The sequence below is a fragment of the Manacus vitellinus genome, unplaced genomic scaffold (genome assembly GCF_001715985.3).
Source record: "Manacus vitellinus isolate BGI_N305 unplaced genomic scaffold, ASM171598v3 scaffold_2_pilon, whole genome shotgun sequence".
Classification (NCBI taxonomy): Eukaryota; Metazoa; Chordata; class Aves; order Passeriformes; family Pipridae; genus Manacus; species Manacus vitellinus.
The window spans coordinates 6,998,834-7,022,602 of NW_021940208.1; the positions used below are offsets into that span (position 1 = coordinate 6,998,834).

General features: G+C 43.4%; 1 protein-coding gene across 1 annotated transcript; it reads left to right on the plus strand.

The window, feature by feature from the left end:
- The first annotated feature begins 211 nt into the window (after positions 1 to 211).
- On the plus strand, positions 212 to 23,581 carry PANX1 (pannexin 1). The gene is made up of 5 exons (XM_018071547.3): positions 212 to 410; positions 10,119 to 10,258; positions 18,365 to 18,588; positions 20,082 to 20,752; positions 22,501 to 23,581. The coding sequence occupies exons 1-5, from the start codon at positions 230 to 232 to the stop codon at positions 22,584 to 22,586; spliced, it is 1,302 nt and encodes a 433-aa protein (XP_017927036.3). The 5' UTR covers positions 212 to 229; the 3' UTR covers positions 22,587 to 23,581.
- Positions 23,582 to 23,769: the final 188 nt, after the last annotated feature.

Genomic DNA, 23,769 nt, shown 5'->3' on the forward strand with positions numbered 1-23,769 from the left:
CAACCCGGGCACAGCATCCCCAGCCTCGCCATGCCCGGGCGGGACCGGTCCAGGCTGCGGGGGCGCTGCGGAGCCGCTCCGGGCGGAGCCCGGCACAGCCCGGCCCAGCCCAGCCTAGCCCTAGCCCGCCCTAGCCCAGCCTAGCCTAGCATAGCCCAGCGCAGCACAGCCGCGGCGTGCCGGGCCAGGCAGGGCCGTGCTGAGCTGAGCCTGGCCACGCCGTGCCGCCATGGCCATCGCGCACATCGCCACCGAGTACGTCTTCTCTGACTTCCTGCTGAAGGAGCCGCCGGAGACGCGGTACAAGGGGCTGCGGCTGGAGCTGGCGCTGGACAAGATCGTCACCTGCATCGCCGTGGGGCTGCCGCTGCTCCTCATCTCCCTTGCCTTCGCTCAGGAGGTCTCCATCGGTACCCCCGGCAGCCCCTCTCCCGGCCCGCGGCAGACAAAAGGGCTCGGCGGGCGGGGGCGGCGGAGCGGAGCTCGGGCGGGGGGACAGCGCTCCGGGGTTCCCGCTCGGGGCAGGGCGAAGGGCCTTTGAGCCGCGGGGAGGAGAGCTGCCTTTCCCGGGGAGCATCCTGGCAGCAGGCAGTGCCTCCGTGCGGCTCACCCAGGTGTGCTGGGCTTCCCAGCCAGCCCTCCCCGCGCTTCCCGGTGCCCTCCTCCTCCCTGGGGCATTCTCTGGCAGCTGCCGTGCTCCAGCATCTCCCGAGCAGGAGCCCTATCAGCCCAGCCACCGCATCTTCTCCCGGGAGCGATGGGGAGCGGTGGAGCCGCGCTGCCCTTTGTTTCCGAGCGCAGTTCAGCCTGGAGCGGGAGCGGCGAGCCGGGATGTGCCCCCTGAACTGCCCGTCTACTGCCGTCCCGGCCCTCGGGGTATTTTGCAGTCAGATCTCGAGGTCGTTCAGCAGCTGTCAGGGACAGGTGGCACGGAGAAGGGCTGTCGGACCTCTGCGTTTGCACTGCGGGGGCACAGCGGTACCGTGAGGCTGGTCACCGGCAGGACGGGCAGTGGGAGAGCTCTCCAAAGCTTTCCCTTGCTCTGCTGCCCTTCTGCAACTGTTCCAGTTCAACTTCTTGTGGGACTCCGTAAATGAAGCTGTGCTTTACAGGAAAAGGGCCAAATTCCTAATTATTTTGCTATCTTTTTTTTTTTTTACCCCTATTCCCAAGTTACAGAAGTACTTGTGCAGCAGCCCTTGGTGTGGGGAGTGGAACTAGATGATCTTTAAGGTCCTTTCCAACCCAAGCCTTTCTGTGATTCTATAAGAATTACTCTGCATTTAAATAGCACTATATGAATGAAAATTTCAAAAGTGAGTAAGCATTACTGTCCATTTTGATACAGGTGTGAATCACAGGACTTCCACCCTTTCAGAAATAGTTTGATTTGCTGCATGTACCTGTTGATTGGCATTCAGTGTTGTATAGGTGATCTACACCATCTGTAGGATTGAGTCAAGTGAATATCAGAAGAATGGAAACTGGAATAGGGCAGCAAATTAGTGGTGAATCTGTGCATAGCATTAATCAGATACCAGACTGCTAAAGAGATAAGAAACCTCAGACTGCTGTATTCACATCTAGCTACACATGTGTTGCAGTAGGTGTGGGTTTGACTCAGAGCACTGTGGCCCACAATATCTGCACAAGAGAATAAAGGACAACCAGGCTGGGAATACTAAGACCAGATCTGAGCCCTGCGGCTCCTTTGGTCGTTCAGAAACTGGATGTATACAGCCATATTCTGTACTCTGACTGGCTGCTTTTAGTTTTAAATCTGCTACTGATTTCTTCCTCTGCACATTTCTTCCTCTTAAAGCAATGAAAAAGAAGGTTTGCACTTCCACATACTAGCTTGTATATGGGCCCTTTAGTTCTTCTTTCTGCTTCTACTCTAAAAGTGCTAGATCCAGTTTGAAACAATGCCTGTGTGTCAGAGTTTCTTTTATTTCTTTCATTTTCTTTCCTTAAATAAGGAGTGAACACACAGTTGAACTGCATAGCTCAGTAAAATGTGCCTTTCTTTCAGATGAATTAAGTTCTCCTCTTTCAATTATTTCAATATTCAACTACTTCAAATTGAATCTGTGACTGCAGTAGATTCATAAAACAAGAATTAAAATGTGTGCTACATCTTGCTTGTGCTTTATTTTGCTTATAATCCCGAGAACCTGTTAGAAGAAAACATGGGGTTAAAAACTGAGCTCTTTTAGTTGAAAAATAAATATGAAAGTAAGTATGAGAAATACATCAGCCCCTGGAGTGGGTGAAACTGCACCACGTGGTTTCCATACAGAAAGTGATAGTATATCAGCCATGCTGCTGTTATGGCTGTTGCCTATTTCCCACACAGTCCTCACAGCTTAGCAGGCTGGCTGCTTATGAGACATCCCAAAGCTGTTTCCAGTAAGGCTTTTGGGGAAACAGAGAGGGTCTTGGGGTCTGGATATGCCCAGTTCTGTGAGTTCTGGTGTTCAGCCAAGGATAAAATGAGAGAGCAACAGTTGTTTTCAAACACTTCCTCATGTAATCATGCTTTGAAAAAGCTCAGGAGTGCTAAACTGAGAGAAAATGTCAGGGTCCATTTTTAGGTCTGAAAAAGAGCAACTCAGAGGTGGATGTGAAAGTGTTTGGTGGAAACACCTGCCTCCGGGTACAAAAACTGAATACCCTTTCCAAAAATGAATGCTCAGCTCCTATTTCTGTTGGGATAATTGTATTCTTCCCACCTCAGATTCTCTTGGCATCTCATCCTGTCACCTTTCCTTCCCTCTCTGATTTCCTTTCCATTGCAGTGTGGTATTAGCTACCAGTAATTTTCCTCCCCCACCCAGTTGCTCTTAATTGTGAAAAGTGATTAAAATCTTTACAAAGGCCATGGAGGTTTTCTGAAGCCATGAAGTAACTTTTAGTTTTGATAGAAGTTTCAGGAAATAAATGAGATTCCAGCTGAATTGCAGAGGATTTCTCTGCCAGGGGCATGGAAAACCCAGCTGCTACGCCCAGCCAGGGAGCACTGAGGAAACTTCTGAGGTTAGTGCCCATACCCTGCTTCAGCACCCTTCAGGGGCAGGAAGAGATCTAACCTGAGTTTACTTTTGGCTATATTTTAGAAACCCAGATTTGTGAGCATTGTAAGCTGGTTCTGGTAGTGCTTAGCTGTGATTGAGCCATTCTCTGCTTGCTGTGGGAATCTTTGCTGCTTGAAATCCTTTACCTGCTATCTCTTTGCAGCTAAGCCTTGTTTTATACAATTTTTGTGATTTTATATATACTGGAAGTGTGAAAATGGAAATAACAATAGAATTGTGAGTGTTGTGTTGTACATGCTTATATTCCTTAAGTTATGGCTTGGTGTTATTTCCTTATATTATTTGGCAGTTCTTGGGTAAACATACTACAGATGAGCAGGTATTGTAACAGAAACCATCTAAATGAAGCTAAATCATGTTTTTAATAAGAATAAGTCTGAGTCGGGATTGAGATTCCAGTTTTTGAGCTCTGTGTGTGTATATTGTGAGATGTGCTTTCTTACTGTAAACAGCTTGGCTGAAAACATAGATATTTATTCCCAAGGCACTGTTTGGAGCAGGATACCACAGCCCTAAGCAGGTAGTCAGATGAGCAGACAAGAAATGGAAACAAGCTGCTTAATTTTGGCATCTGTTTTTAAGTTAGTTTTGGGAAAAGTATCTGGCTGTTTTGGGTTGAAGCTGAAAGAAAAGCAGATGTGAGAGCTGTCCACTCAACATTTGCATCTTTTCCCATAGGAAGTCAATTGGGAATTGCTCATCTGTGCTTATCACCAAATGATGTTGTTTGACCTTTTGTGTACAACAACTTTCAGGCACTGCTGTGCAGTGGGCAGTGTGTGCTGGCTGCTTTCACTGCAGCTTTGCATGGGAGGTGATGGCTGGGAAGGGATAAGAGGAGGGAGGGAGACAACTGGAGAGAGGAGAGGAAGAGAATTTTGTGGTGGCCACAAAAAGCAGCCTTTACTATGTTTGATTTGGGTGTTGGTTGTGCATGGCTCATACATAGCTGGGATGAAGTAATCCTTGTGTTTTAGCATCTCTGTTTTATCATATAAGAAAACACCTTGGAAACCTTTTCCAGGACACATAAACCATCACATGTTGAGTGAAGACATCTAAGAAACTTGGTTATAGTCATCATGAAGGCTTGGGTAGTGCTACTGGCTTATCAGTTGTGGCAGGATGTTGGGTTAGGAAGTGCCTGGCCATGGACCAACCCACAGCATCTGCATGAATCTGTCAAAATGAAGATTTGCTGCACTAAAAGCATCTCATATCCCACTAATGGTCTCTGGTGCATCCTATCCTGCTGGAGGGTGCTCAAAGGTGGGAATGTGTAGCCTTGCCTTACCCTCTACACACCACAGGGTTAATGTCCCCGTTGACCACTTTGGGCTTTCCCAGTGGTGACAATCCTTGCTTGCCCTGCTCAATTTCCACCTAATTTCTGGGCATTTTTTCCCACACTTTGTTTTTTTTTAGTTCACATCCCTGCGGTTGGCTGCCTGTGGGATTCAAGGTGCTTTGGCCAACAGGAAATAGAGGGTGTGGGGAACTCTGGGTGCCGCATCCCAACAGCTTCTGTGGGTGCTAGGATGGCAGCAGTGCCCATCTGCAATAACCCTTATTGCGTGTCCAGCTGTCTCTCGACACAGGTTAATCATATTTCTCAAACAGTCATAAGAATAAAATGTATAAAAGGAGAAAATTGAGACACTAAATCACAACAAATACACAAGAAAAAACAGTCTTAACTCTTGAATTAGGCTCCTTTCCTCTCCTGCTACCCCCTCACTGGCCCTCTCTGCTATGTCCCTTCCCCTTCATGTTCACAAGTTGGGGAGGCTTTTGGGAAATAATCCTATCTTGTGACTTCTGTAAGAGCCGGGGGTTAAGGCTGGGTTCAGTTTTAATTAGGCAAAAGACTATTACTATGGCAGCTGGTGGCTGAGAGCTTGAAAAACACCTCCCAGTGCTGCTGAAGCAGGCTCTATGCTAATAGTTGATGTTTGCACATCTTGCATTTAATTCAGCAGGATGCTCTGAAACCCAGGACCTTAATGACAGAACTGAGTCAACAAGTGTGTGAGTAGCCTCAGTCTGGAGCAACCAGAAAGGCTGTGAACTTCTGTCATCAGATATGCAGACCCCAGAAGCATGTGCTGCTCTTTGGCATATAAGGAGTGCTCAGGACAGACTAGAAGTTCCAGCATCGGGCACAGGCCTGCCTGGGGAGCCAGGACAAACTTGTAAAAGCATTTACTTTAATCAAATTTAAATTGTCATTGGGTGACCACCTTCAACTGCTGGTAAGATTTTTTCTGTTTAGCTCCTGCAGAGCCAGCTTTACATTTCCTATGGGAATGATGGTAGGCTGCTTTTGGTGCCAGAGTAAATTTAAAAAGCATCGCGGGCCTCTGATGTTGCTTGCGATTTGGGGTATCACCAATGTTGGCAGTGAAGCTAAGATGGTCATTGCCACCATCTTGAGAGGTTTCTCCTTCAGATGAAGGGAAAGTTTTTTCTTTTTCCTGAAGTCTCACTGGAGTGAATTTAATTCACAAGGTTTTTTTCCCCACGAATCAAAAAACCTATCACTCTGAAGGCAATCCTTGATAAACACCCAGATATTTTATCACTGCATGATTTTGAGACTCCTTTGAGAGAAAACTGGTAGCCCCATGGAGAGGGAAAGATGCTTGCTGGCTTCTCCAACCCACTCTACTTACGCATTGCATCACATGAGCGTTACATTCTGCTGCTACTCCATTGCCAAAGTAAACCTTAGGGAACAAGTTCTTTTCTCCAGTGCACCCATTTGTGTCTCTCTTCAACATGGTGTCTATTCTGTTTCACCCAACCTGCCACTTTTGGTCTATGAGAAGCATCTATAATCTAATAGAATCATTCCTACTGGTTTGCTCAATGCAAACCAGTAGGAATGTGTGTACTCCCACACGTAAATTTCGTTCTTCTTTGGCATCCATTGAGATATCCTTTGTCAAATTTTAAAATATTTTTTAATGTTGTTGTGGAGGATGTAACTTTGGATGGTGCCTGGCAGTCTGTACATTGTCTATGCGTGCCTTGATTTTCTTGTTTGGGTTTTTCTTTAGTGGCTACTCAAGTGCATAATTCTTGCTAGATAAAATCAGATGTTTGGGTATCATGGCTAGTTCATTTTGCCTTTTGGAAAATTACAGCAATAATTAATGGCTAGGTTTTCCTCCAAGCTTATGCAAATCTTTTTTGCAGTGTATCAGGAAACAAATAATTACTTACTGAAGGCTTAGTCCTGTCAACTACAACCATCTGATCCTGGTTCAGGAAAAATAACTCTCTGCAATAGAGTACTTCCAAGAATCCATGTTAATCAGATGCTGAATTAACTCTGTTAATTAGATGTGTAAGTCAGCAGAGAGATGATGAGCCACTGGAGAGGAAACCAGTCTGGCTTGCTGATTTTGCGCTCTCTTTGGTGAAGGATGCAGCCAGAGAATGCTGAGCCCTTGGCTCATCCTGCCTTGCACCCCAGCAAAGCAGTCAAATATTGAACAGGTACTGTCCTTCAGATTTGAGATTTTTCCTTGGGATTCTAAGAGTTTATTTTTGTAGGTAGTTTTCCTTTTTTCAGAAAACACCTATGGGGCAGTAGGGTGGGAATCACAGATGTGTCTTGTATCCTGCTCATTTAGCATTGATAGCAAAATTTCCACCTCCACTGGGCAAAAGGAGCCAGAGTAGGTCCACTGCTTGCATATCAATTCTGAGAAGTCCTAGCTGGGGCTGCGACATTTTCTTTTAGGCACCTGATGGAGGATCCTTTCCAAATGAACTTGCAAAAGTTAGGCAAAGTGGATGCAAAGGTGTTATCCCAGGGCAAAGGATCTCCACCTGTAGTCATGCAGGCTTTTACAGTGCTGTATAGGAGCTGCAGAGGAGCCAGCTGCAGAAGAAGAGGGTTGTCCTAGTACAGACATGGAGGGAATAGCTGGAGGTTTGTTGGCAGAGCACCCACGAAGACGTGCCACAGCTGGGTGGGGCGACAGCTCGTCCTCAGTGCGTGCTGACTGCAGTGACTCAGGCTTGTACTCTGCACTTGGTTGCATGCCTGCAAGTAATCCTTCCTGCCAGTGAGCAGCTCCATGTGGCAATCTTATCACACTTATAAAAGTGACATTTTATTACATGTGGCTGCACACCTGTTGCTGTCTTAGGTTTCTGCAGCTCTTTTGGGTGGTCTCTCTTTAGGATACCATAGTAAGTGGCAATTTTTTAATCCTCATTTGTTTGCAAAAGTATAAATCAGTTGCTCCCTCTCCAAAGCTGATTTAGGACCAGGGATTGCCAAGTATAATGATAAATTGGCCAAAGACTGTTGTGACAACTGCTTAACAAATGCAGTCATTTGTTGTTCCTCATCCTTCTTGCTGCGTATTTTATATCCATGTTGTTATTATGAACTTCTCTGCTGCTTTTCTCTTTCCCCATCTATTACATGTGGGAGCAAAAGATGGGAATGGTTTCATGTCACCAAGCTAGGACATTTTTCCTTTGATAGTAGAGGACTAATAGCCATCCATAAACTAGCTGTGTGCATGACTGTGCACAGTGTGTCTGTGGAAGGCATTTGGCCCTTTGCCTAATTTCTTCTCTAATGAAAACTACAGATTTTCTTTTTAACTTCTTCTAGAATAGCCCAACATTAAGTTAATTATCAGTATAGATCTATTGCTATTATTCCTTTGGAGGGGAGAAGGAAGGAAAAAAAGATGGAAAATTTTGACCATGTTCAGAGACATTTAATGAACTGTGTTCTGTGTATTATGCACAAAAATGTATTCTCTGTTTTAAAGTCTTAACATTACCACTATTACTGCAAAGTTGTAATTTACATTAACAAGTATTTACAAACAAGACTGCATCTAGTTAATTAAAAACCAGTACAACAGCTGGAGCGTCCCCAGCTTCTGCTTGATGTGGAGCTCTATCTGCTTGGCTCCCGGGTCAAGTTGCCAAAGGTTTCCAACCTCCATGCTGAAACACCAGAGTTTAGAATAGTGATGTTAACTGCTCCGCTGCAGCTGGAGCTATTGTGGTATGAAGTTGTGCACATGACGTTATGGAGAAGGAAGCTGGCTGCCTTTTTCATCACTAATTTTGGAGAAGGGTGCTGTTTGCCATTTTCCTCAGTCCTGCCTTTTAAACACTCCATCACTTTCAGTGGTGTTTCACCCCTTAAGGAGAATGAACACATGGAATGTGTTTCTTGTTGTGGATACACAGACATGAATAAGACAAAGCAACACTCCATTCATTGCTCTCCCTTTGAAAGGGTCACTTGTTTGCTGCTTTGCACTGGGCACAGCCAGCAGCTGGAGGTTGGTTAAATGATGAGAACAGGGCATAAACGGTCCCTATCCAGTTGACAGCAGACACTCTAATTGCCTGCTTTTTTATTTTCTTTTTCTCCCCCTTTTTTTTTTTTTGTTTTTATTCTGGAGTGTATTATTTCTTGAGCTTCCACAACTAATGGAAATCCCAAAGCTTTGGGAGAGAGCAAGTGTTTGTTTGGTTCCAACTCTGCTAAGTCACATGAACTCTGCTCTCATAAACAGTAACTTGTTTTCCATAAAGGAGGCTTGTGACAGGTCAAACCATGATGATCAAACCATGCCCTTATGATACTACAGCTTAAGAAAGAATTATAATAGTGACTCATATGGAAAGGCTTTTATTCATAAAGCTCCTTGACTATGCTACACTGTAAAGAGGCTGTACAAGTTACAAGTGAGTGTGGTTGGCTCCTTTTCCAAAAGAAGTTCTTTTTCTCTGAACTAGTGAAGACATGGCAAATGATACAATCTTATATTAAATATCAATTCCCATAAAGCACACAGCAATGCCATTAGTGCAAACTTTGATGGATATATTGAGGGGAAAAAAAGGTAGCAGTATTTTCCCCCTGTTAGTCTTTTGATATTTGTGAAAGTATTGGAAATTGAACTCTTTGAAGAGTTGCTCGTGAAAGAGCCATCTCCACTTTGTGTAATCATTTAATGAAATGATTTCTTATTTGAACATTTATGAAAGTCTACTGGAAATGTGTGGGGGGGTCATTTGCTTTCACTGTCAAAGCTTCAGAAGGAAAATTGAACCCCCTCATCCTGTTTTGCTGGCTTAATCTGAGGAACCACTGATATTTCATGTCCAGTAACCACTCTTCCTTGTTGAGATATGCTGCAGGAAGTGTCACCTGGTGCCTGGACCTGGTCAGAGCAGAATTTGACCCTAAGGCTGATGCTGGCTAAATAGCTGCTCTTGCAGCTATTAATCCTCTGATCTTAATTTGAAGTTCTGAGCAGCTGGAGAGGTCCTGGAAATGAACGGGGATGACAGTGTTATGCATGACCTTGGGCACAGCACATCACTGCGCTGGTGAGGAGGGGTCTGGCATCCTTTGGAGATATCTAAGGCTACAGTTTGTCTGCCAGAAGTTACAGGAGGAAATCCTTGTTTTCACAGATATAACTTGAACCCCTCAAAATAATTTGCAGCCTCAGAGGCAGGAGGAGTGGCAGCACCCTGGGCCAAACTTGCCCTTCCATTACTGCAAGGACTGACAGGTTGCAAGAAAGGTGTTTGAGGTCTTGTTTCAGTAGACGTGCTTTTGGGCACGATGGTATGTGATGGCAGCTGTTGCCTCAGGACACCAGCCTCATCTGGTCACACTTTGTATCTGCTCGTTCCCCTTTGGCCAACCTCAAGTGCAAGTGAGACAGGTCTTTGAGGCCACATTGCTCACAAAACTTATGGAAATAGGCCTGAAAGATAGGTGCTTCTAATGTTCTATCTCAACCCTTAGGAGACATCAGAGAGTCCCTGTGGGAGTTATACCCTTTGGATGCAGTGGGAACTTAGTGACCCTCTTCCCTCAGAGCTGCTGTGTTTTGTCCAGTTGCTTAACCTAATAACTTTGGATACCATAAAATCTGGAGTGTTCACTTTTCTTCCTAAACTTTTCTCCTTTTTTTTTTTTTATCTTTTGAGGATGTGATAACCTTTGCTTTGTTTTGCCAGGTGCTCAGATAAGCTGTTTTGCACCCAGCTCTTTCTCCTGGCGACAAGCTGCTTACGTGGACTCCTACTGCTGGGCAGCTGTGCAGCAGAAGCAACCATCCCAGAACAACTTAGAAAACATACCCCTGTGGCTGCATAAAGTATGTATAGATCTCCATCTCCTAGAAAAGTTATTCCAACATAGAAATCTACCTTTGCCTCACTTTTCTTACTCCTCTGCTCTGCTGTAGTCCTTGGCTTTGACTTGACTCTCTATTTTTAGAACTTTTTTTTCCCCTTACTTCCAAAGATGGTAGTAGTGGAGAAGGTATTTTCTGCTTTTAAATAAAGGGTCACCAGTTATCTGACACAAGAGTAATGTTAGGGTTGCTATGTTGCCTGGAACTGAGTGTTTTACCTGGCTTTAGCCAGGAACTATTTTAAGACTGGAACACAGGACACAACAACTGCCTTAATGCTTGTATCAAAAGCTTATTTTAGGAAAACAGGGTAGTAAAAACATTTTATATTTTTATTGTGTTACACTTGGCCAGTTATGCATGGAGACAGACTTATGGCAGATAGGCATTTTGGGAGAGATGAAGTTAATCACTGGTACCAACAAGTCTAACCCCTGTCTGCAGTGTGCTCTTCTGCATGTCTGCAGGCTGTTCCCTTTCAAACTGTGAGCTGGCTTTCACTGCTTCAGGTAAATCAGCATCATACTGAATGCACAGAAAGAGACTTATTTTATGGGTAAAACGTGCAGTGGGTACTAAGATACCTGAGCTGGCTCAAAGCAGTTAGCTGAGCTTTGGCAGGAGTTACAAACAAAGTCAGGGCCATGCCAATGCCTGGAGCTGACTCAGCTCAAGAGGCAGCGTTGGCTTGCTCAGGCAGTGCCAATGCCAAAGTAAGAAGTGCTTCTGGGGCTCTGCAAATTTGTGTGCTGCCTTCCCCAGACCTTTTGTTACTTGCCCCAGCAAATGTTGAGTTTTATGTGACAGTCACCTGCTGACAGCTCTAAGTTTGCCAGCCATGACAAATAGCTTAGGCAGTCATACTGTTACGATGCAGCCCATGTTATTTTGCTGAGTAGTGCTGTCCGGGAATTGTTGCAATTCCTTAGTGACAGCTTAGTGGTTTGTGATGTTTCCTTGTAAATACCCTGCAGAATGCCTGCAGGAAGTATGTGTGAACAGCAGAGTAAGAGGCTGTAGCAGAGGGTGGGCACCTCGTCTTAACCTCCTCGATCTATGATTAGCCACCCACCCTCCTAATTCAGGCATTGGGAGCTGCAGATGCTGTTTGGAGGGCAGTATTAATTAATATCCTTCTAGTGGTTGTTCCTCAGCTTCCATGCTTTACAAGTTTACAGGGAAGGAGTGGTTACAGCTATTAACAGTGAACTTTGGTTCCCAGTGTGGTATCTGAAGGTGTCTGGTTGTTCTTTGCATCCAGGGCTGACAGGTGCTGCATGACATGGGATCACTTATGCATGAAGACTGGGCTTGCTTGGGTTGTCTCCCAAATCTTGCAACTGAAAGGTACATGCAAGCTCCTTGCTCTCCAGATTTTGGCTAGATAATGAATTTAAAAATGGGCAGAGCAGAGCCTTTTGGGGAGCACAGTGATGTTAATGAGAAAAGGGAGCCTTCCTATGCTCAAGTCAGTGGAGACCTGACTCTGCAGTGCCAGGGCAGGGTTGCACACAGAGGGACAGCAAGAATCGTTAGGCCCAGTTCTTCTTAAGACAACACTTAAAACTCTCTGATTTCTGGACAGCAGGGCTTTTATTTACAGAGCATCTCAGGTTCTTTCCAATACTCTGACTCAGTATCTCACTGTATTGGCATGCTGGAAGAGCTCCATAAAAAGTACTTAAGGAGGCATTATGCAGTTTTGGGAGAATGAGATTGTAGGTGCCAATTCCTGATTAAAATGGATGGATTTTCTTATGGTGTGCTCTCTGTGCTCTGTCAGAAGTGCTGTCAAAGGTTTGCCTTTCAGGGCAGTGCTCAGGGTGGTATAGAGAGTTCTTTAGTGAAGAAGCCAAATCATAACAACCTGCCCTGCTTCTGTTTTAAGCATCTGATTGCCTGGAAGGTTGAAGGTTCAAACCCAGGTTGAATTACAGAGAAGCTGAAAACTTCCCATTTTCCTCCTATTTCAGAGTACAAGTTTGCACTGGGATTTTTGGTTTCTTAACAAAGCTTGGTACCTTTACTGGTTGTCCTTTCTGCTCTGGGAGATCTCTCCCAATGGTTGAATTTATCAGTTTGGAAACTTGTTTTGGAGTGGAGAGGAGGAGCACACTGCAACTTTCTGGGTTCCTTGACTCTCCAGAGATCCGTGTGCTCCTAGAGGGTGCCCAGGACCTCTCTCCATGCAGGACAGGAGTTCTGAAATTTCCAGTGATCCTGGAATAACTCTTCATACTGGATAACCCTGAGGAGAAAGCAAAATGAGTTGTGTACTCCAATGCACAATTCATTAAACAAAATACCTGCAGGTAGATAAATGTAAAGAAGAGACTGTGGTAGGTCGTGCCCATATTCTTGGTTTAACGCTAAGATTTCCTCCTCTTTGTCAGTGAAAGGGCTGTCAGAATGATTATATGGTTGAGTCCTCTGACAAGACTCCTCTTCAGGTTTGTCATTGATGAAACCTGTTGTGATCAGGCTTCACTCTTCTGTTGTCTCTGTTTTCTTCTGGGATTGTCCATTCAGGCTTAATTCCCTTAGAGGTTTCTTGTGTCTGTCGGAAGTGTCAAAACAGACATACTGGTTTCTAAAGATGAGTAGTAAATAGAGACAGACAGTGGTGAGGTGGGATAGAGGAGATATGTATTTGTTCCTGTGCAGATAGTTCGCTTTGTCTGCAAAGGAGAGTGCTGCACTTGACAATTTGTTTTAGTAAAACTTGTCTTGATCCTTAACTGGAATATAGACAAGCTTTTGGCCATTGTGTGTGGGCAGTCTAGTGGTGGAGGAGACTGCACTATGAAGCCTTTTTAATCCATAGTGCACAGAAAAATTTATAAAACTCATGCAGGAGAACAGTGAGCATCATCTTACTGGGTCTTGATAGCCACTAGACATGACAGCAACCAAGCAAGTTGAGGGGTAGTTGAACACTGAGCGATGACCTCTTTATAGCCCTGAAATCTGGATTGCTAGGATGGAGCTGCCTATGATCAAGAGTCTTCTAGGGATAGATCTTCATGGTCTTGGGCTCTGCCAGGGGAGGTTTAGGTTGGATATTAGGAAGCAATTTTTTACAGAGAGGGTAATCAGACATTGGAATGGGCTGCCCAGGGAAGTAGTGGATTCACCATCCCTGGAGGTTTTTAAGATGAGACTGTATGTGGCACTTAGTGCCATGGCCTTGTAACCATGGCGGTGTTGGATCAAGACTTGGATGTGATGATCTTGGTGGTCTTTTCCAACCTGGTTGATTCTATGATTCTATGATTTTTTTAATTACTCTATTTTCTAGTCTATTATTAGTTAATGACAAAGAGGAAGATAAAGGTAAGCAAACTAGAGGTAAAGGGAATAGAGAGTTGTTCAGAAGGCGGCAGTTTGTACTGTGGAGGCAAACAGTTCATGTGACTGACAGCAGAGAGAAGAGGTCTTCACACATGGCACAGCTAGGAGAGGTCAGTCATCTGGCTCAGATCTCTCTCAAAGTGCAGAGCAAGTGCTGTGGGACCTGCTGAAAGCATTGCATACATAGAGTGGGTCTGTTGTGAAACTTAAGTTGTCAAAAACCCTTACTTTTTGTAAAAGAAGATTTACCATGAACCTTGTTCTTTGAATTACTTGTCTGTGAATACACCAGAAAAACCCTCAAGATTATTATATTCATGGTATAGTTATAATCATGATTGTTCTAGTTAGTGTTTGTACAGCTTCTTAGTTGACTGAGGACTCCTCATGTTTCACCTGTAAACCCTACCCAGAGGGATTAAGGGCTGTCAGAGTAAGAAAGTCTGAATGCAGATGTGTTTATGAACAATTCTTTGAGAGTGTAGTGTTAGAGCTACTTCAGTCTGTTGCAGTCATGCACTTTACTCGTAAGAGAGAAGCAGCAATCTGTTGATGTAAAAGAGTGAGTTAATATAGTTCAATGGGAAATGAGACAGTGGTTTAATAAGATTCAATGGGAGGATACACTTCATTATTTAGTGCGTGGAGGATAGAATCAGACAGAACTGTAGGGGGATCCTCCTGTTGAGTCATGAGGTTCAGAAAGGACCCCCTTATGTTCTAAACTCCTCTTCAGAGGGGAGTTCAGACTTAGTGGCTAGATTCAGACTTAGTCCCAGACTTCGGCAACAGTTTATTTCTAAAGGATTGTGTGTGCACAGTCAATCCTTTATATCACTTAGCTAAGATTTCAAGGTTTAGCATGCTTTTGATCACTTACTGACAATGTGTTATGGCAAGGAATCTCCCAGCCTTGAGGAGTAACCTTGAGAGGTATCCATACTCAAGGTAGGCAGCCTGCAGCCATTCAGGAAAGCTCAGCAGGCCCTGGGCTGCTCACTGGTATAGAGTTTGATAATTGACTTCTAGTCAATCTGTATACCAGCAAGAGGTCTGGGTCACCATTCTAGACAGCCCTTGACTACCAAGTTGCCATCTGTCCACCAAAGTCCAGAATAAGCTGGATGCAGCCATCACAGCCTCCACTGTTGAGTATGGCTTGAGCTAATTGAAACTGGTGAAATACAGTTTTTCGACTATATCAAAACAGAAAGTATTTAACAGGTGGGATATGGTGTGGTTTGAGATTCACTAGTAGGTTTGAAGACAGGATAGGATCTCAGTCAGAATGATGAGTCATTTATAGCTGTTTCTTCTGAACACCAATGAGACGTCTCCCATTGCTGCAAACAGAAATAGGTTTGTATCCAGAGGGAGTTTAATACCTTTGCTTCTGGAAACATGTAATTGCCATCACTGACCTGTTTGGATAAGCCTTTGCTTAGGCTCTTCCCAGTGACAGACAGAAATTTGGAACTGAAGAGGGAGGCAGACACTTCACCATGTTCATATATTTTAATGAGAAATATTGTAATGTCAGGTGAGGGAAGACACTTCAGTGCTTCCTTCTTTGTTGAATACTGTCTGCAAATTAATTTTTTCAAACCTGTTATCCAGACCTGTGCAGCTTAAAGCTTTGTGCTATTGTACTTGTGCTATTGTTAGTCTTTGACTGTGGAAAAACTGAGTTTTACTTCTAGGCCAGTATCTTTCTTTGTCATATCTTTGACCACACAGTACTTGGTTGGTGGCACTTCCCATTTAACTTCAATCCTGCAAACTACCCAGGACTGATGTAGCTTTTTCTCCTTGTGTATTTGGTGCCTTGGAAGCAAATAAACCTTAAAACCATAAACCATAAAAGAAAAGTGGGTGGCATATGGTCATCTGTGCATGAATACCATGGAGTCCTCTTCTTAAAATGGCAAGTCATTATGTGTGACTGTAAAATGTAGTCAGACGAGCTGGATAATCTGAATCTGTTGCTCTGAAACCTAGGACTCATGCCAGATAACTTTGCATTTTCACTTCTGCCTGTTGGTTCAAGGCTTTAATTAGTGATTCAAAACAATTTGCTAGTTATCTAAGCCTACTGTTAACAAATAGAACAAGCGTATCTTTCATTTTCAAAAAAGCCAGAATCCGAGAAGGATGGAGTCGTGCGTCAAGTGCTGTGGAAGGGCTGACAAATACAGGCTTTTGTTTCCAAACAAAAAGAGCTGGACTAATGGTCACGCTGCTGCTCTGGTTTTGAGACCATTCAGAACAGAGCTGCATAGTGTTTTCTCATGCTGCCATAAGCTACAGCTTTGGGAGTGATGAGAACCTGGCAACGGGAAGCCCAGCAAATGCATGGCAAATGTGCCTTTGCCCCAGTGGTGTGATGCTTCTAGGTGAGGAGGCAGTGGTGAAGGAGTTGGGGAGAGGAGGATGTGCAAGAGAAGATGGCAGAGGCAGGTTTTCTTAAGGCAACAACCCAATGAGGTAGGGGAGATGGGGGGACTGGAGGACATCTAGGGCAGAACAAGAGGGCTGATGCCAACTTGCTACACAAGTGCAGAGTGTACCCACAGTCTTTCAAGGTATAAAGGAAGAGATGGAGACTGGGACAATGGAGGTTTGGGGCTGTGACTTCAGTGTGTAAACTATCTTGCCTCTTGCTACATGTCTTGTAGGACTTGGGGTAAAGAAGTCTCAAGGATTAATGGGATACCACTAATGGCGTTTCCACTTTTGAGGATCAGAAAGGAAATTCATAAATCTCCTATGCCTGTAAAATTTTAAGTGAGTGAGTAGTAAAGCCAGGTGGTATAAACCAATGTAAGGGGCTTTGGTTGCTCCTTACCAAGTCACATGTTTCTTCATTGTTTCTTTCCCTACCTGGTACCAGTGGAAGGGAGCTCAGAGGTGTATGACACAGAAGTAAGTGTAGTCAAACAGGCTTTGCAGCAATTTCTACATAATACAGAATTCAGAGAACTGACAGAGCCTGGACATGCAACCATAAAGCTGTGGGTAGGCCAAGGCCTCCAGGACTCAGACCTCTGAGACCTGGTGGCATTGTCCACAGGGATAAATAAGGAGAGCAGATTCTTGTGCTGTTGGGCTTGAGTTGATGAGATGTTTATAAAAACATGCTGGACATGCCAGAGCTTTACATCTCAATTGGAAAGGCTAGACCTGGAAAACAAGAAAATGATCTGAGGTTATCTGCTGTGTGCAAAGAGGAAAGAGAGGTGGTAGTGGGGGCAGAGCTCTGGACAGTTTTTATGGGCTGCTGGGGCTAGGAGAAGTCAGTTTTTATTTATGATCTAACACATCACATGCATTCCTACTATCAATAATAACACAGGATTTAGCTTTAATGGTAGATTATATTAGAAGTAACTTTCCTGAATAAAATGTTCAGTAACATAAAATTACCTATTTTGTGCATGCAAAACTTTAATCTTTCTTCATTAATGCAAATACAAGTTAACACAGTAATATTAGGTTCAGATTCTCATCTTGCTAAATACCTACAAATGTAAGTGGAGCTTTTCCGCTGGCACTGATTAATGACTTCAGTCCAAGTTTCCTCTGAAATTCTCCACTGGCTTTTTCAATGACTGTGCATGTGCACACGGCTGTAACACTTAAGATGCCTTACATCTGTTTCACATTTATTCACTGGAACTAATTTAAAACTCCTTTGGAACTCATGCTAGATTTGAGTTCAGTGTGCTTGTTATCAAAAGTTGAATGTCATGAATTAGAGTTTGGCCAAATTTGCAGTACATTTCATTAACTAACTGCTTGTCTAACCAGATCTCACATCATGTCTCTGTAAGGGTAATTTCATGTATGATTGTACACCTTGAATTTAATGTCACAGTAGATAGAAAATACCATCTTTCCAGCATCTGGAGGAAACTAGAGTTAAAATCTCATAATAAAAACTTCCTACTTGCTTATGAGTAGAAGAAAGATGGAAAGACTTAAAACTGTTGTATTTTACACCTGCTTCAGCCCTTTCCCTAAGCCATGGGGACTGTGTAAAGGCTGACTTCTCAGTGCTGCATTAACACCAGATGATTCTGGTGCTGTATGTTGGTTTCCATTTAGGAGTTACCTGAAAAGAAATACTCTGAAATATTGCAGCCAAACTTACATCCTTTACAGTTATTGTACCTCATGCACTCTAAACAGACGTGTTTGCAGGCAGATGCAGAGCTATTATGGGTCTATTCATTAACCTCCTGACAGCTAATAGAAAGCAGGAGAGATTTTGCTGGTGTTTGGAGCATTCTAATTGCTATGAACAGTAATGACATGTCTGGGAGGGGGTGTGACACTATCCTCTTCTTCCAGTCAGCCTCTCTGATAGCTGCTTTGCTTTGCTGTTTGTTGTTGCCCAGGTTAGTGCTGTGTTTCTCAATGTCAGCTTGAGCAGTGCAGTTCTGAATATGTTTGTGTGTTTGTTTGTTGTGGTTTTTTGTTTGTCTGCTTTTTGTGGGGGGTAGCTCTAAGCAGCAGCAAGGTCACTGGAGCTGTCTGGAAAGAGACTTTGCTTCCCTGCATATCCCAAAACCCACACAAGTGGGTTTTACTAGAAGGATTTAAATAAAATGTAAGGGAATTTAGTAGGCTTATAGGGAACTTAATACTTATAGGGAATGATTGGCTGACTTATTTTGTATACAGGTGAAGCTTAATGAGGATTTTTTTCTCCCTCAGTTCTTCCCATACATCCTTCTGCTCGTCGCTATCCTGCTGTATCTACCATGTTTGTTCTGGCGCTTCACTGCAGCACCTCACCTTTCCTCAGACCTGAAATTTATTATGGAAGAACTTGACAAAGCCTATAACAGGGCAATCAAAGCTGCTAACAGCATTCGCAGTGGAGACCCCAGGGATCCTACTGACTTGGTTCCAGCTGTTAATGAGAACTTGACACAGAGGTAAGATGTTGGGGCTTAGCTTTCTTTGCTCTTTTCCTCAAGTTCTTAACAGATGTGATGTCTGTACTCTCTTAGAAATTTATTGCAAAGGTTTGAATGGTGACCTGACATACTTAAATTTGGTTAAAAAAAAAAAGAAGATACCTGAAATGATTACTGTGGGCACTTGGAGCTGGAGCTTATAACTTTTTTTTTTTCAAAGAAAGTATGTAATGAGCTTTTCAGATTACTAACTACCTGAAATGTTCTGATTTCTTTAGTTGTAGTAGGTGTTAAGTAGTTTTACCCACCACAGTGTAAGAAAACAGAGATGCTGCAGTCCTCAGTTCTTAATGTTCTTGCACACTGTGAGCCAGTTACTTGTCATCTCCGGTCCTTTAAGATCTAGGTCTGCAAAGCTTCTGATCAAATTAAAAAACAATAAAAACTAAATACCAAAAGCAACCTCTCCCCTCTCTGATCAAATTGGTGCTCTGTTCTGATCAGATGCAGTTTCTGCTTCCTTCTACATCAGGGTACCTGTTTCTCTCTGCGTGTGGGGGTTATACTAGGGACTTAGGTCCATTCTTTAAAGTGTGGAGTTAGATCTTAACAAGTGAGAAGCCTTCCAGTGTTCTATTATTGAACAAGTGCTTGGGAAGTCTGATTTTCCTCATTGATTTGCTTACTAGACTTGTTTTGTATTGGAAAAGAACAAAAATATTTTTTGCCATGAAGTCTATACTCTTTTTCAATTTTCTAATGTTTGAGCTCTTTTGTCTCTTAAGTGACTTTTCTGTATTAGAGTGACAATATTCTTCATTTATTTGCTATTCTGTTGGTCTTCTACTGACTTGAATAAAACTACCCTTGATTTACCCCAAAAGAGGATGTGGACCTGTTGGAGCAGGTCCAGAGAGGGTCACCAAGATGATTAGAGGGCTGGAACACCTCTCCTATAAAGACAAGCTGAGGAAACTGGGGTTGTTCTCCCTGGAGAAAAGAAGGATCTGGAGACAGCACATTGCAGCCTTCCAGTACCTAGAGGGGATCTACAAAAATGCTGGAGAGGGAGCTTTTAGAAGGGTGTGTAGTGACGAGATAAGGCGGAATGGCTTTAAACGGAAAGAAGGCAGGTTTAGATTAGATATAGGGAAAAAATTCTGTGAGAAACCTGTGAAAAACCCTGTGAGAGTGGTGAGGCTGGCACATGTTGCCCAGAGAAGTTGTGGATGCCCCATCTCTGGAAGTGCTCAAGGCCAGGTTGGATGAGGCTTCAAGCAACCCGGTGTAATGGAAGGTGTCCCTGCCTATGGCAAGGGGGTGAGGCTTGGTTGGAAGTGTATGATTTCTAAAGAACTCTTCCAACCCAAACCATTCTGTGATTCTATGATTTTAAGAGGGATTTCAATCTTGTGTTTATTTTAGATTACTAGATTTTATTGATGTTTGAGGTAGGTGAATGCTGCAACATCTGCTCTGTATAATTTGGTGGTTTTTTCTCTCTTTTCCAGTTTGTGGGAAATATCTGAAAGCTACTTCAAATACCCAATTGTGGAGCAGTACCTGAAGACGAAGAAGAATTCCAGATGTTTAATAATTAAATATATTACCTGCCGTTTACTCACACTAGTAATTATTTTCATTGCATGCCTCTACCTGGGCTACTACATTAGTCTCTCCTCTTTGAGTGATGAGTTTCTCTGCACTATCAAAACTGGGATCTTAAAGAATGACACAACTGTTCCAGAAGTGGTTCAGTGCAAGCTTATTGCTGTTGGTGTCTTCAAGGTACTCAGCTATATTAACCTGATAGTCTATCTGCTAGTGATGCCACTGGTAGTGTATGCAATGTTTGTCCCATGGAGGTGGAATTCAGGTATTCTCAAAGTGTATGAAATCCTGCCAACTTTTGATGTTCTGAAACTTAAGTCAAAGTGTTTTGATGACTTAAGCCTTTACCTCCTCTTTCTTGAGGAAAATGTGAGTGAACTTAAATCATTTAAATGCCTCAAAGTGCTGGAGAACATTGCAGTTTCTGAGAAGTTTGATGTCATGCAGCTTTTGGTAAACCTTGGTACTATTAAGACTGATACCATAGATGGGAAGCCAGGGACAGCTGAGTTGGAGAAGCCTGAGGAAACAACTACAGAAGAGCTGGAAAAAGATGCAACAGAGCTACAAGGTAAGCTGATCTAGGTAAGTATTCCTACCAAAAACATTTTAAAATATTCTGTAAGACAATGGACCCACCTAGTCCTTGCTATATTGTCTGCAGTATAACTGCTATAACCTCACATCTGTGCCAGAAGATTGTGGTGTTGCAAGTCAGTGACACAGGCTAGACCCTGAAGTGTCTGTTAAGTTGTTGGTCCTTGCTAACACATCTGCTCGAGCACCAAGAGGCTTCAGCTGTCTGAACTTGAACTTCTTACAACTCCCTGTACAGTAGAAGAGCACTAGATTGGTCTACAGTAGGTTGTGCTTGAAGAAGCTCCAGTAAGAAAGTTGGTGGTTTCAGGACTTTTTTTTTTTTTTTTTTCTTTTTCAGAAATTAGCTCTGAAGTGTAGTAACTGCTGCTTCTGCTTCTCATTCAGGCTTTGGCAGAAGTCTTAGGTGAATGTAAAAATAAGTCTGATGCTCAGAAATGCTGCTGGCAGAGGAAGAGATGACAAAAGAAGGGAAGTGGGACTGTGACCAGTGAACACGCTCCTGTTCTGTCTTACACAGAGAGCAAGGAATACTGCATGTAAAGTGATTTTTGCCAAAATGGTCAGAGTCAATCTGAATTGATGCAAAGATTTTCTGAATATCACACCAGTTCACAGACACGATAGGCTCTGAGCAATCACTCCTATATAAGATATAGTCTAGGATTCTGTCCTAAAAAGTGTGGCATATCTTAATTGCGATTCCAGTTCCATCCTCAAGTGCAGAATTAGAGAAGCCAAATATCCAGGGAGAGGCATAAACCAAAAGGTTTTACAAAGTCCTTCACTCCTTGAAGTGATAATACCTTAAAATGTTTGGCGGCTGACCTGAGTAGGTGAGCATAATGCTGGGGGCAAATTAAAGAGCTGTTTCAAAGGCAGGAAAAAAAATCTATTTTCTCTTGAGAAAGTCTGCCCTGTACTTAATAAAAAAGAAGCAGCAGTACTCAGGTGCTGACTGCTTCTCTGTACTTAGGTCAAGAAGTTCTGGTAGGCTGAGATCTGGTAGGCTGAGATCTGGAGGAGAAGTCAATTTATATAAGCAGAATTATTTTTGAACCAGAAGAAGCATTTCTGGCAACCAGCTCTAGTACAGCAGTTGGGAGTAATTCTGACAGTGTATAGTTTTTCTTGTAAATGTGTCCCTTTATGAAAGGTGGGTGGGTTTTGGTAGGAGAATGTAAGAGCCCAAGGTGGAGGTCTGTGCTCAAGGAACTGAGAAAGTTAATAGAAAATCCTACTCATTTTTAGCTGAAAGCAGAACTTTTGAGACTATTTTCATCTCACAAAAAAAACTTGTAAGACTTTTGTCCAGAACAGAACAAACTCATGGTTGTAGCTCTGTTAAAATGCATTGCAGAAAGAAGCTGCTGTTTCATGACCAGCTAGTGCAGCCTTCTTCTGCCTGGGGGCAGCTGCAGGCTTCACCACCCATCATCAAGGCTTCACCCATGGCTCATCAGATTTTCTTCTGTGGCATCAGCGTGTTTTGATTAGTAATCAACAAAACAGTGTTAACAAAAGAGTGGTAGATGCTCTCTGGGCTAGAGATGTACAGGGCATCCTGCAGCTGGGTGCCACATCGAGACAGCCAGGGGCAGCTGAAAGCAGCACTGGACAGCCAGCAGTGCAGGACGAGCTTGGTGGCAGTTCCTTTGTACACAAGAAGATCTTGAGTGGTTTTATAGCTCATTCACTTCTAAAGTTTTACTTTCTCTGTAGTTTTGACAGACCGTAATGCAAGTGGCAATGTGAATCCGAGAGAAGACAAAAGACTTCGCCAGAGACTTACAGATTCTTCATGCTGATGCTTCCCTGCTGCAGGAGGCAGGAGCTCTGTTCTGCGGGAAGGCTCCTCCTCTGCCTCTGCTGTGCTCAACACAAGGTGCTGCTCTTTGAATGCGACCGTCTCCATCGCCTGACAGTTCCCCAGAGGCCAAACTGGTTTACAGACTACTTGATATATATTCAGGAGTCATATGCCTGAAAAAGCAGGTTGTAGACTTTCATTATTTATTAAAAAAGACCCTAAACAAACCACACCCAAGGAGAAATAAGAATAAAAGATTTCTCTCCTGAGTGACAAGTGACGTGCACTGAATGCAGTCGAAGCTGGCAGCTGGAAAAAGCTCACACCACACTGTACAGGGATGGCAAACGTAACCCTGCATGTAACAAAAAGAGATGGCCACGTTGCATCCTGAAGTGTTGGTCTGCTGGGAGTGGCCATCTCAGTTCTGGGGTTTAAGTAAGGTAACTTTGGGCTCTCTGCCCTGGAAAAGGGGGTAGGGAGATGGGGTTTTTTAGTGAGTCTAGTTAATCTGTACCAGGTGGTGGCTGGCCACTGATATTGGCTGTGTCTTCATGGAAAAAATAAGAGGTTGCTCTGTAGCCTGAGATGTCTTGGTTAGTCATACCAACATTCATGTCTGGCATTAAGTACGTGGCACTGGTGGAAAAGAAACTACAAACAGGCTTAGAATAAGGGAGTACTGTAAACATTAGGGATTTTGAATTTTCCATGCGTTAATAAATTAATAATGTCTTAACACTTTTTTTACAAAATGTACTGGTATGTAAGCTAAACATTAGTTTAATTTCTCTCTCTTAGTTGTTTTGGTCTTAGTGTCTAACAAATCTGCCTTGGCGTTTTGGACTGAAGATCAGTGAAGTTGGTTCCATTTTTGTAAAGCTTTGTTGAAGTTGTTTTGTAGTGTTTTTATGCATGGAAGCTTTTTCGACGTGTTTGTAGTATCAAATGCAATATTAGTTTTGCTGTTTTCCAAGCCATGCTTGAGAAGACAGACTTGTATTACAGTAGCACTTGTATGCCACAGCAGAGCCAAACACCTGATAGCCATGGTGAGGTAGATGTAAATACGATGAAAGGTGGTTCTCCCCACACACCATGTGACTGTATTAAAGATAAGATGCTGAAGTGGATTGGAACAGACAAGAGGGAGTGTTTTTAAACTGGAAAACTCTCCTGGT

Excerpts from the sequence above, each read along its gene's own strand:
- PANX1 (XM_018071547.3), top strand. The coding sequence starts at position 230 with ATGGCCATCGCGCACATCGCCACCGAGTACGTCTTCTCTGACTTCCTG. Across the intron at positions 411-10,118 it reads CGCTCAGGAGGTCTCCATCG|GTGCTCAGATAAGCTGTTTT; the intron begins GTACCCCCGGCA and ends TTGTTTTGCCAG. Across the intron at positions 18,589-20,081 it reads AATGAGAACTTGACACAGAG|TTTGTGGGAAATATCTGAAA; the intron begins GTAAGATGTTGG and ends TCTCTTTTCCAG.